This window comes from Archocentrus centrarchus, chromosome 23, assembly GCF_007364275.1.
Source record: "Archocentrus centrarchus isolate MPI-CPG fArcCen1 chromosome 23, fArcCen1, whole genome shotgun sequence".
In the NCBI taxonomy this organism is placed as follows: domain Eukaryota; kingdom Metazoa; phylum Chordata; class Actinopteri; order Cichliformes; family Cichlidae; genus Archocentrus; species Archocentrus centrarchus.
In genome coordinates, this window is record NC_044368.1 from 12392961 (window position 1) to 12405654 (window position 12694).

Below are 12694 nucleotides of genomic sequence, written 5' to 3' on the forward strand. Positions count from 1 at the left end.
TGTCATCATTAGAATTGTTTTCATTGCATATCTTGTGCGCTGTGAAGAGACATTTAGAATCAGCACTGGATTCAGTGAAGCAGAGATATCCAAGGATGGGTTTTTTGGGGCTAAATCTAGTCATCTATTCATGGCCTTTATAAAGCATCTCTTTATGTTCAAATTTGTTTGAAAAGTGAAGGTCATCTTTTTCAGGCTGTTACAAAGACTTGAATTCATCCATCCATTTTCTCAACCGATTATACAACATAAGGTCGCAGAGGGGCTGAGGTATGCCCCGATTAGTCACCAGTCTAGAAGTCATGGGGCTCACACAGAGACAAAGCCCACTGAGGATCACATGTAAATCTAACATGCATGTCTTTGGAATGTGGGGGGGAACCTGGAGGAAAAACCACACAAAAAAGGCCCAGGAGGTTTAAACCCAGAGCCTTCTTGTTGTGAGGTGACACACAGGAAGAAACAAGAAGCCTAATTTCAGCTATTTACAGTAATACTTTTTGCCTTATTTCATATGCATTTGTTAGCGTTTCCAAAATTTGGGGAGGAAAGTGTTTAAGTGAATTATACAAACTAATTTGCACTTCATATGCAGTACCAGTGATTGTTGCCACTGGGAGCATTCATTTATTTCATATGCCGGGGGAGATGTTATCAGAACGATCAGTTGATTGATGTAGGTGGATTGCTTAAAACTGCCAGAGCTGTGCCAAAACTTTGGCTCTGTCCCATAGATTTCCACTGAGTCCTCTCCCCAAATGTTTAGAGCTGATAACTATTTTTACTCTGCAATGCAAACAAACAGAGCGCTGCAACATCACAGGTGGCCTTCCATGTAGGTTACCCTTTTTCACTTGTTTTGCTTGTCCTCCACATCTTACAGGTCAGATGTTACGCACAGATTTCAGGTTTAAATGACAGGCTTAATATAATAAATCAGTCCTGTACTTGAGCTGATTTATCCAGAGAATAGGCGCCCACATTGTCCCCAGCAATTTCTAACAGAAAAGTTCACCCTTACTGTATATCAGAGCATATTGATTATTCTTCAGCTCTATGCTGTTGCCATGCTGTTTCCAAGGACAAGCACGTGCATAAAACTTAAGTTTGCACTGTGTTATTTTGGTTATTAGATTGTTTGATTCCTCATCGGGTCTTAGATTATGTTGAGCATTACTGAAATGTATTGGTGCATTTTTGCAATTGAGGCCTCAGACTATTTTTGGACACTTCCTAAATCTGACCCTATGTCTCCTTGGGGCACCTTGAGGTGACTTTTGTTGTGATTTGGCGCTATATAAATGAAATTGAACTGAATTGGATTGTTTGGCATGGTGAGTTTATCTGGCAAATTTGGGTATCTACAAAATCAAAACATATTATTTTCCATATGTTGCAATGGCATACTGGTGCAGTATTAAGAAATGCTCCCTCACAACAACAAGATTCTTGGTTCAAGACTGAGGAGTTTATGGTGGTGTTTAGGAGTTGATGTCCCTTCACTTTTAACCAAATGTATTTGGCGGTCTTTATACGGCGGTCTTTTGCATAGTTAGCATCCTTTGAGTTCTTCTGCATCTTTGGAAAAATATTTTATTTAGAGAAATCTTTTTTTTTTTAACCCAGCCTAACACTTGCTGCAGCAGGTGTTTGATAACTTGGCCCTTGGCCTCGTCGTGTCCCATGGCTGCAAATGACAGCAGTTAAAAGAGCATTAAGGCATCTGGCTAGCCATTAAGTGATGAATAGCTGCCACCACTCAACACAGCAGCACCCAAGTTTGTGAGTGTGTGTGTGTGCCTGTGTGCATGTTTCTGTGTCTATGGTTTCGTGATTGTGGGGTTTTGAAGCTTGAAGAAAAGATTATTGTATATGTGTATGTGCTTCTTAATGGTAATGTGTGTGAGGTTGGCAGACACCATATGTGTGGCCATCTGTGTGCAAGTGTGTTGTTACGTCCATATCCATCAGCTAGGAACTCATTAGCATCATTTGCAGCAGAGTTGTTATCCACTAGATTTATGATGCCTGTACATAAAGTAATTCCCATTTACTGCAGGTACACTTCGTACTGTTGTGCTGAAATCTGCATTCTTTAAAAAAAGAAAAATTCCTCCTTAATTTTTCACATATTTCATTTCTTATCAGCAGTGCCCCTTTTCTTACTTCCATCCCTGTCTTATCGCCCATGCTGTCTCCTTTCCTCTAATATCTCTTTTCTCCTTAGGTAGTTTACATAATCATCTTATCTTCCTGCCATGTATTAGATCTTTATTTCAGAGAGTTTGTGTCTACGTGTGTGTATGTGTATGTATATGTATTTACACCATAGGCTTGATTTTTTTTATTATTATGTGTGCTCATGTATTTCCATCCATGTGAATGTGTGCATGAAATCCTCTCTACAGGTTATTTTAAGTGTTCTCCCTCAGGGGTGGAGATACTGTACCTACTGTAAATTCTAAATGAAAGCCCTAAAGTCAGGGGGAAGGATCATTGGACACATGGCAGCTACAACCTATCTGTCTATCTAAAAATACTTCATATTCACCCTGTGTGTTAAGGCAGAGGCGGTCCTGCAAATTTTGCATTTTGGTTTTTCCCTCATTTGTACGCTGCTTCATCATTAGCTGACCACAAGAGACATACATATGAATCAAAGTGAACTAATAATTGGCTCGCTTTAATTAGCAATTAAAGTTTTAATATTTGCCTTAATTTTATTTGTTTATGAGGAGCAATTAAGGAAAGAAACTGCTCCCACTCATCATCTCAATGGAAGCTACATGAGTGAGGGATGCCCTTTCATGTCTTATAGTATAAGGCTGTCTATCTTAAAACTGAATTTATTAGCATACAAATTATAAGTTAGTTAGGGAAAGAATAAAGCAAGTACTAAGATCCTTTTGGAATCAGTCAACATAATAATAGAAAATCCTTTGACATAAGTGTATAGCAAATTTCTGCTGTCTCCATCCGCTCGTGCACATGTAAGAAAGACAGAAAAACAAGAAACAGAAAGCATAAAAATGAAGGGATTAAAACTGACAGCTAATATGTGTCTCATTGCTTTGCTCCACTGACATATTACATTCTCCATAATGATTAAATCTGAAAAACAGACTTTTATAAAGATACATCATATTAAAAAAATACAATGTGAAGCCTATGATATAAGGCCCCATAAGTCTCTCGCAGCCAACTGCTGCTATATTTTGTCTGACAGCAAGTAATGAGTAGCGAAAGGTTCTGAGGCAATAGTAATGGAAATCAAGAGATGATAGATTTATCTCGCAAAGAAGATTCCTCTTTTTCTCTTTCTCTATTCTTTAACTACGTATTTGCTTTTGTAATCACACTGCTCTGAAACTATGGAGGTCAGAAATGATATAAAACAAAATACTTTACATTAGTATAGTCCTGTCTGAGTATCTCAAGCAGCATGAGAGATTCAGACAGGATCTAGAGCATTTAAGGCTTTAAAAACAGTGAGTAAAATCTCAAAAGCAATTCTAAAACTCACTGGTAGCCCACTAAGGGCAGCAATGATTGGGGTAATGTGGTCACTTCCCGTACCCGTTAAAAGCCTGCCGGCAGCATTTTAAATCAACTGCAGTCTTTTGATATTTTGAATGCTGAGATCTGAGTAAAGTGAATTGCAACAGTCCAGTCTCATAGCGATAAAAGCATGGGTGACCTTTTCTGCAGCCTGCAGAAGAAAGAAATTATCTTGTCGTGGCGTGCTGTCTCAGTGCAGGACGACACCACCTTTGGTCACCTGAGTGAAAATAAAAAAAAAAAACAGGTAGGTTGTGAGCCCCTTTTTGAACATTATTAAATAAGATACCCAGACTAGAGGAGAGACTGATGCTGCTTCTGCTGTGGCAACTTTGTGTAGTTCTAATAATTCTGATTTAGAGGCATTCAGCTGCAGAACATTTATGAAAATCTGCTTTTTTTTTAGCCCATTTCCTTCAAGGTTGGATGTGTTATGCATTCAGAGATTTTTTTTCTGCATACCTTGGTTATAACGAGGGGTTATTTGAGTTTCTGTTGCCTTTCATTCTGGCCATTCTCCTCTGACCTTTGACACTAGCAAGGCATTTTCACCCAGAGAATTGCTGCTCACTGGATATTTTCTCTCTTTTTGGGCCATTCTCTGTAGACCCTGCTGATGGTCCCAGTGGATCAGTAGTTTCTGAAATACTCAGACCAGCTCACCTGGTACCAACAACCACGCCACATTTAAAGTTGCTTAATTCACCCTTACTTCCCCATCATGATGCTCAGTTTGAACTTCAGCAGGTCTTCCTGGCCATGTCTACGTGCTGATTAAATATTTGTGTTAAAAAGCAGCTGAAGAGTTGTACCTAATAAAGTGGCTCAAGAATGTGTATATATCTGAGTGTTTTTTTTTTAATTCATTAGCAGGCCTGTAGATGGTGATCAAACAAGAGTGTTAAGAACAACCGTAGTGTTAAAAATTTCATTCATAGATAAACATAATCTAACACATCTAATGCTTCCCTATAGATAAAGCTTTTCCACCTTGGCTGCTTCATTCAAACAGCATATCTGTCATGCTCGCAAATCATGTTAAACTAATGGATGGTTTTCCACTTAATTTGCCAAGCAAATTAATGTTGCAAAGACGATAACTCCTATTGATTTCACTGACTGCATGCTTTTCTTCTACTGTCACCACATTTATGGAGTTTTATATGGTTTGATGACACTTCCAAAAAAAATCAGATGTGCTTTATATCTACATTGATTAGTGTGATTCCTGGGACTCATTAGCAGAGTTATATGTTTTAATGACTTGCTTCAGTTAGCAGAAAGACACAATTCATTTTCTCATAAGTGTTGCCCCTCATCAAGCTGTGCCATTTGCCCCTAGTGTGTGTGTGTGTGTGGGGAAGGGGGGGGGGGGGGGGGGGGGGGGGGGGGGGGCATTGTCACTTCTGTCAGTCCACTGAATTGTAGTTTATTTCAGGAGGCGGCGATGGGAAGCAGAGAGAAAGACTGACACTTTGCTGTAATAGGATTGAAAAGGATGATAGATGGTCTCATTCACACTTCGACATGCTCTGTTTAACCTGACCATGAATCCAAAGACACATTATCCATAGACACCAAGCCACATATACTGCAGACAACATGAGACCATCAGGAAAACTATTGGTTTTCATCATCAGTTCACAGATGAAAAACTTTTGCATTGTGGCAAATAGTCTGATTGCAATGATACAGATCCATTTTGATCCATTTTGATTTTGTCTGCTTGCAGCAGCTGATATTTTTGTTTGTGGGAAAGCGTGTAATTGTAAGCTATTTTCCTAAATTGCTGAAGTTGTGCGAGCCTGCTGGAAAACCCATCAAAAAGACATTTGAAATGTGTGTTCAAGACAACAATCTGTTGTCTTTCTCCATCTTTAGATGTAAATGTACAGCAAGCTAACAGCAGCAGACGCAGTCAATCGGTGCACTTGCTTAAACGTCATCTATGTATTGACATGCTTGTCTTTTCTTTCCAACCTCTTTGTTGCTGTCTTTGTCTTCTCAGCCAAATGATACAGATGTAAGTATGCATAATTTCCCCTCTCCTCCTTTTTCAAAGCATCACCCCCACCCCCATGTCCTCAGCACCTGCTAAGCTCTGTGAAATCAGCTTCACACCTCAGTTAAAACAGATTACACATTCACATCTGCACAGTCAAACACATGCACACATTGCACATGCACAAACTTGCTAACAAGCCACTCAGATCCCATCACAGGTAGACAGGCCGTATCTCACAGAAACTAACAATTTCACACCAGCACAGACACGTTTTTTGTTTCTTTCTGGTTTTTCACGTACACATGCACTTGTCGACACTGTCACATTCTCAAGCCTAACACCCCCACAGCCAAACGCAGATAGAGCATGTGTTCAGATGATGTCCTGACATACACAAACATGCCCTAATCTAAGCTCAGAGGCTCATTTGATAAAAATGCCTCTCACATTCACATCAGCACCTGTATTTAGTGCTTCAAAGTTTGATTATGGTGAAATAAATCATATATTTATTTGTCTTCATTCCTTTACTCCCAGTGCTCAGATGTGGAGGGGATTTGTCCTCTTCGCTGCGACAGCTTAGTGAGTATATCTTGTTCTGTGCCTGATTGCTTGAATATATGACACTGCCGTAAAGTGTGTTATTATTATATTGTATAAGATTTGTTTCTTTTGCTACTATACGGAACTACAAAGACACACAACAGACTTGTGTTGCTTTAATTTTGAGTCACTTCATGCATGTACGGTTTGAATGTTCTGAATTATTTAGGTATCTGTGTTCTCTTTGTTCGTGATGTTTGACACAGATCTTTCCTTACATAAGTAATTGGTTCCTCTGTCTCTGTCTCTCTTACCAGGATATCGAGTGCTATGTGATTGACAATAATGGCTTTGTCCTCATTTCTGAACAGAGCAATGACGTGAGTTCGCACACATGCTCTCACAGAACGTAGCAGGAGTGCTTTTCAGTCTTTGACTTGATTGCTTGAGAGCTCTTGCGCCTGTCAATATTCATTACCTTACAAGAAACAAAACATTCTTACAAGAGCAGGTGAAAACAGTTAATGTGTCCATTAACCATCTACTACATTTTCAAGTATCAGTCTATTAATATCAGCCAAATATCAGTAACTACCAGTGATAAGTGTAACCAGTGAGATGAGTCAGAGGTAATGAATCACAGCTTTATAAGTAGCATAGCAATTCAGAGGTGCAAGGTACATTTCTCAGCAGACAATTATGCACAGCAACAAAACATAAAAAACACAACACTGCTCTGATTTTTTTTACCTTTTTTTTGTGCAGTGGGTTTTGTCTCTTGTTTTTTTTCTTTTTCTATCAAAGAGCATTTAAAGCAGAAATTTTTCTGTAGTGTAGATCACTGCATGGGCTTTTTTAAAAACCAGTGGAAGCGAGCACAGTCCATCACTGCATCCACAAAATGCAAAGAAAGTGCAAACCACCACCAAGGCCACTGACTCTCTGGGCAGTATTTACTTTTAAGGGAGTAGAGTTGTATTTTGTATGTATTCATTTTGTTTTCCTTTTGTAGTGCAGTAAACATCAGATAAGGGTAGCTTCTTTTATAATATTACACTACAGTGTGTTTCTAACTATGCAGCTCATTCTCTTTCTCTTGACAGTATGTTCTTTATATAATGCATTATGGGGTCAACTTGAAAGAAAGGCAGATGTGAAATGTGAAAATGAAATCAGAGCTCAAGTGTGACATGATACTTTAAATCTTTATACGGTACTTTCTACATCTTGACAATATGCACCACAATTATAAGAATCATAGTTTCTAAGTTATAAGGCTTTTCTTTTCCATTTTTTGACCAACAATTCATTAAGTTCGCCTTGAAGACCTTGCTGGATGTAAGCCAAATTTTAATGGCTTGTTAACATGATGCCCCCACTCTACACCCTTACAAAGTTTTATCAGAATTAATTCAAAACTTTTTGAACTATTGTGTTTACAGACACGCTACCCAAAACATAATCTCCTTGGTGGAGTAACAAAAACAAAAAGCTCAGTTAAAATAGCTGAAAACTTACTTGTAGTCTTGGAAATCCTTTGGGCTAAGTAGAAGAGGAACCATCTGGACTCTTATAAGCATGCAATTTTAAAAGCCAGCCTCTGTAATGGTATGGGGTGTATTAATACATCAGGCATGAGTAACTTGCACATCTGTGTAAGCACCATTAGTGGTAAATGACATGTTAAGGCTTAGAGTTAAGCACTTGGTACACGTGTACTGGTGGGATAATGGCCTGGCTGCAGTCTGATGTTCATTGAAAACATAATTATGTTATATTATTCTATCAAAATAAAAACATAGAATAATAATTTAGAAGTTGGTCTTTGTAACATTTTCAATTAATTGTAGATTGTAAATTATTTGCAAATCTTTGCGTTCTGCATTCATGTGCATTGTGCACAGCAGCCAAGGTTTTTGAAACTGGAGATTTACAGTGAATAAATGCTGGATCATACAATTCATATTGAGGTGAAAATGGCCAGGAGAATTATTATGACTCTATTTTTATACGTTTAGCCACACTGACTGTCTTACACATCTTTCGTCTCTCTTGCTTGATAGGCAGGAAGGTTCTTTGGCGAGATTGACGGCTCAGTGATGACCACATTGATCAGGATGGGCATGTTCAAAAGGTAATGCCTGGTTGTCATTGCCTGCCTGATTGACTGGTTGAACGGTCATCCTGGCAGGACCTGCAGTGTTGTCATTCACTGTGTGCAGTGCCACTTTCTATGTCCTGGTGTCTCAGAACAAATATCTGGCTCATTAATACAATCACGCCAGCCTCATGCTGTTTCGCTATCAGGAATTAATTTTAAGTGTGTAATTATCTTAATCAGGATGACAGCTTGTAAATGTTTTCTTTTTGGTGTTTGGTTTTTAGACACCTATGCAGTGCATTAATATGCATGCGATGTAATGGTATAGTCTCTCCTATGCTCTCTGCATGCTCCTGTCTGACGTTGTGTTTGTGATTAAGCTATCCCTGCTTTTCCTTTTTGCTCCCCTTTGAGCTTATTCGAGGCTTCTTTCTTTTTTTCCACATTAAGTTTTTGCCCGTCTTTTATGTTTGAAATCTCCTGAGTGATGTGCTATTTTTAAATGGCTAGAAGATTTCGTCATGCCTCATTTGACACAGGATATTATATAACTAGTTTTGAGCATGGATGATCTTTAGTAGCAATGTGAGCATATTTACACTCTGTAATTTGTATTTTATGTGTTCTTGTGTTTCAGGACTGCTTACAAAAAAAGAGTTTTCTAAAAAGTAAATCCCGCATTGAGATCATTTTAAGTTACAATAGCTTTGAGGGATTCTATAAAGGTTAAGCTCAGCCGAACATGTGTGGTAGTCTGGAGGGGGTCAGGGAATCAATGCGGGTCGATACTGCCAGAAGAGCAACACTGTGTGCTTTTGTGTGTGTGTGTGCTTTTGTGTGTGTGTGTGTGTGTGTGTGTGTGTGTGTGTGTGTGTGTGTGTGTGTGTGTGTGTGTGTGTGTGTGTGTGTGTGCTTATGTTTCCTTAGGGTATCCTTGTTCGACTACCAGGCTATGTGTAAGATGAGCTTGCACTCTGTCAGCAGCGCCCGTCCACTTCTCAGTGTACGTACAGTGAGCTCGCTCCATCTGCACAAATATTCCCAAAATGGTCCAGTCAGTTCTCTGTTAAATATAATCTGTCTATCTATCTCTCCAGCCGTTCTACGGTTTGGCTTCAACCCTCAAGTGGTTCCTTTCCAACTTCCTACTGTAAGTGTTGCTAGGGGCAACGAGGATTGGCTGTGTAGTTTTTGTTACATTTCCCAATATCATATATTATGCAGTATATAGTCTATACTTTCTGTACATAAGCAGTAGCATATATCTACAAAGACGCACTACTTTGTGCATTCATGTCACTTCCTGAGAGGCCCCTCATCAGTTTTTGCCAAGTTTAAAATGTGTCTTATGGCTGCCAAAGTTAAGCCATAAATAAAAAGAAAAGAGTTATTAACATTAGCACATTGATCATTGTGCCTATTATTCATCGGCAGAATTTTTTAAACAATCAGCAAAAAATGTGAAAGCTCTCTTTTTTTTGGCACACAACATTAAATATAAAGAACAGTACCTAACTGTAGTTATTAAAGCGAACTAAAAGAACATTTAAACCATTTTCTACTAAGAAAATCAGCTTCAGTATTTTTCCATAGTCACTTGATTCATCTAACATGCTCGCTAAAAGAACAGGCTGTTTATCCATTTAGGAGAGAAAAAAAAACAACCACCAAAGCTACCAGTTTCTGCTGAATAACTTAAGGACCCATTTTATTATTCCCCTGACACAACTTTGGGTCCTGGCCTAGTTTTGGAAAGCTGCATGCAATCTGCTTGCAGTCTGCTTTGGTCTTTAATGATGGCCGCCTAATTGACTTCCTTTCGTGTCCACTCTCCTCTCTTTTCTCTCCTCTGTAAGGTTTCTCCTGGAGTTCAATATCTGTAGCTTCTGGCACACAGAGCATTTTGCTGACGGTGAGCTCCAATTCAAAATAAATGTGGCTAATTATCTTCTGTGTGTTGTGTATATTTTGTAGATTAACACAGACCTCAAGATCTACTCAGTCTTAAATGATGCCAAATTATATTTAATAAATATTCACTTTAATAATTTCCTCAATACTTTTTAAATCGTATCTGATATTGATCAGTCTGGAGGTCATTAACAACTTTGGTCTCACCTTTCATCCACCTCTGTCTGTCCATCAATCACACATTCCCCCTCCATCATCACTAAACCTGTCAGTCATCCACTCCTTATCATCATCCTTTGATACAGCCAAGTGTGCTTTATTTTTTACAGTATACTTCAGACCAAGAAAAATATTCAGTGTCTGTTGCATAATTAGGTTTCAGTAGCAGCAAACACATCTGGTAACTCCCTCAAAACAAGAGTCAGACACACATTTGTACTGAACTTAATGCAGTTCTAAAGAAGTCAAACAAAAGCATGGCTCCAACCAGATGAGAGATTGTGACAAGCCATTATGGCGCTCAGTCCTACCATGCACAGTAACCTGGAGTGTATTTGGCTACAGATGAAGCAGCAATAAGCAGCTGGTGTGTGAAGCATTTAGACATTAGACCTTCGATTTCCTGTCACAGACTCTCAGCCTGTCAGTCACTAAGAAAATGTCACGCATACACTTTAACACACAAGCTCATTTATGATTCCCATCTCGAAACATGACCCTTCTCTATCTCTCTATTAGCCTCGGCTCATAAGAAAAAAGGGGACATCCTGCAGCCGTGTGACACCGAGTACCCCAGCTTTGTTTATGAGCCGTCAGTCAAAGAGACCAACAGCATTATTAAGTGCGGACGATGCCAGAAGTAAGGACACGCTCACGCACTCTTATGCACACAGAAATAGCAATGTAGTCCTCGCTGAGCCCTAGACCAGTCATATTAAGTTGTCCTTCCAGAATCCATTTTTTACGGCTTTGCTCTGCTCTGCATACTGAGAGCAGTGTGCATTAATACAAGAGAGTCATGAAAAGGGAAATAAGTAGAAAGGAACTGAATTAGATCAGGGTGTGTGGGGTTATGGAAAGACAAAGAAGCATAGGTAGAGGGAGACATTGGAAAACGGTTAAAGTATGAGGAGAGGTAAATGAAAAAAAGAGAGAAACTGGGGAGGGTGAGTGACAGATACAAAAATGGAAAAACAGTAGGACGTGGATGGAGGGGGTTAGGAGAAAGAGAGGAAAGCGTCACTGGGTAGTCATCATAGGTTGAGTGTGATCACCCCCATGAGGCTAAAGGTGGTATAACACAGCACAGCCACCCAGGTTCCCCTCTGTCCAAGATAGTGTTTAATTAATGCTGTTAATATAATAATCCTATAGCCATGTGTGAGGTACTGATTACTGTGTTATTTTATGCAGCACATTATATCTGCTCTGGCTGGCTTGCGTCTTTATATTAGATGAAAAGTTGTCTTTCTGTGTTTTTGTCTCTGTGCCTGTTTCACGGTTTTTGTTTTTCTTTTGTTTCTGTCAGGATGTTTGTTGTGCAGCAGATACCAGAGAGCAACCTGCTGATGCTGGTGGTGCAAGCAGACTGTGACTGCTCCAAACAGTACCCACCCATCACCCTGGAGCCTGAGGAAGTCAAATATATCCTGTGATCTTTATTATATTCATGGCTCATGTGGGTTCATCTCAACACTTCCAAGTCCAAATTAGATTTTCTCAAATCACTCATTAGCATTTTAGCAGCACACATTGTGTTCTTTAACTGATTCCAGCAACTGTAATAGTTAGGTTAAAATGTTTCCAGTTGTGTGCCTGCCAAATCATATTTTTGAAATCTTTATGCTGCGTGTTTTTTTTGTGATATTTCAATGAGGGCGCAGGAAAACCGCATTCTGTTTCTGTTGTTGCTCCTTGACCCCGGCGTACATAACGCATCAGTGAAGTGTGACAGGATGAGGTCTCAAAAGCTCCGCAGACGCCCTGAGTCTTGCCACGCTTATCACCCACAGGTCAGCTTTTCATTGCACCGTGACGCATCAGAAAAACCCATATATTTTCATACACCCCTGTTACAGCATAAATATTATATTAATAAATACTACAAAAACAGCATCTCAAATGTCAGAGATCTTTTCTGTTTTGAAAAAATTTGATGCCTGCAAGGAGAAAAAAAAAAAAAGTAGGGACAACCACTGTGTTGCATCTGCTCTCCTTTTAACAAGAAATGATTTGGAACTTAGGAAACTAGTTGCTGTAGTTTGGGAAGAGAAATGAATTCCCATTCTTGGTTCATGTAGAGTTTCAGCTGCTCTACAGTTTGGGGCCTCTTTTGTATTCTTTTTCTTCATCAGTGCACCAAATGTTTTTATTTGGTGACAGGTCCTAACTGCAGGCAAATCCACTGTTTTTCTGTTTTGGTTTTATTTGTAAATGCAGCTACAGAGCGCACTCTTTGATAATGGTTTTCAGAAGCATTTCCAGGCCCATGCAGCAATTTTCACTAGTTCCCTGAATCTTTTAAAGATATGATGTGTTAGATGAAAAATCCCAAGTTCTCTACAAGTTTACATTAT

At 39.2% G+C, this 12694-nt stretch overlaps 1 protein-coding gene across 1 annotated transcript in view; it reads left to right on the plus strand.

Moving 5' to 3' along the window:
- Positions 1–12694, plus strand: part of cacna2d4a (calcium channel, voltage-dependent, alpha 2/delta subunit 4a) — a 92199-nt gene that overhangs the window by 77371 nt on the left and 2134 nt on the right. Inside the window, exons 28-37 of the mRNA XM_030719861.1 lie at positions 5567–5581; positions 6101–6145; positions 6424–6486; positions 8170–8240; positions 9135–9210; positions 9305–9357; positions 10064–10119; positions 10857–10977; positions 11647–11762; positions 12048–12130. Coding sequence (XP_030575721.1) covers positions 5567–5581; positions 6101–6145; positions 6424–6486; positions 8170–8240; positions 9135–9210; positions 9305–9357; positions 10064–10119; positions 10857–10977; positions 11647–11762; positions 12048–12130 — 699 coding nt within the window. The remainder of the gene's footprint in view (positions 1–5566; positions 5582–6100; positions 6146–6423; positions 6487–8169; positions 8241–9134; positions 9211–9304; positions 9358–10063; positions 10120–10856; positions 10978–11646; positions 11763–12047; positions 12131–12694) is intronic.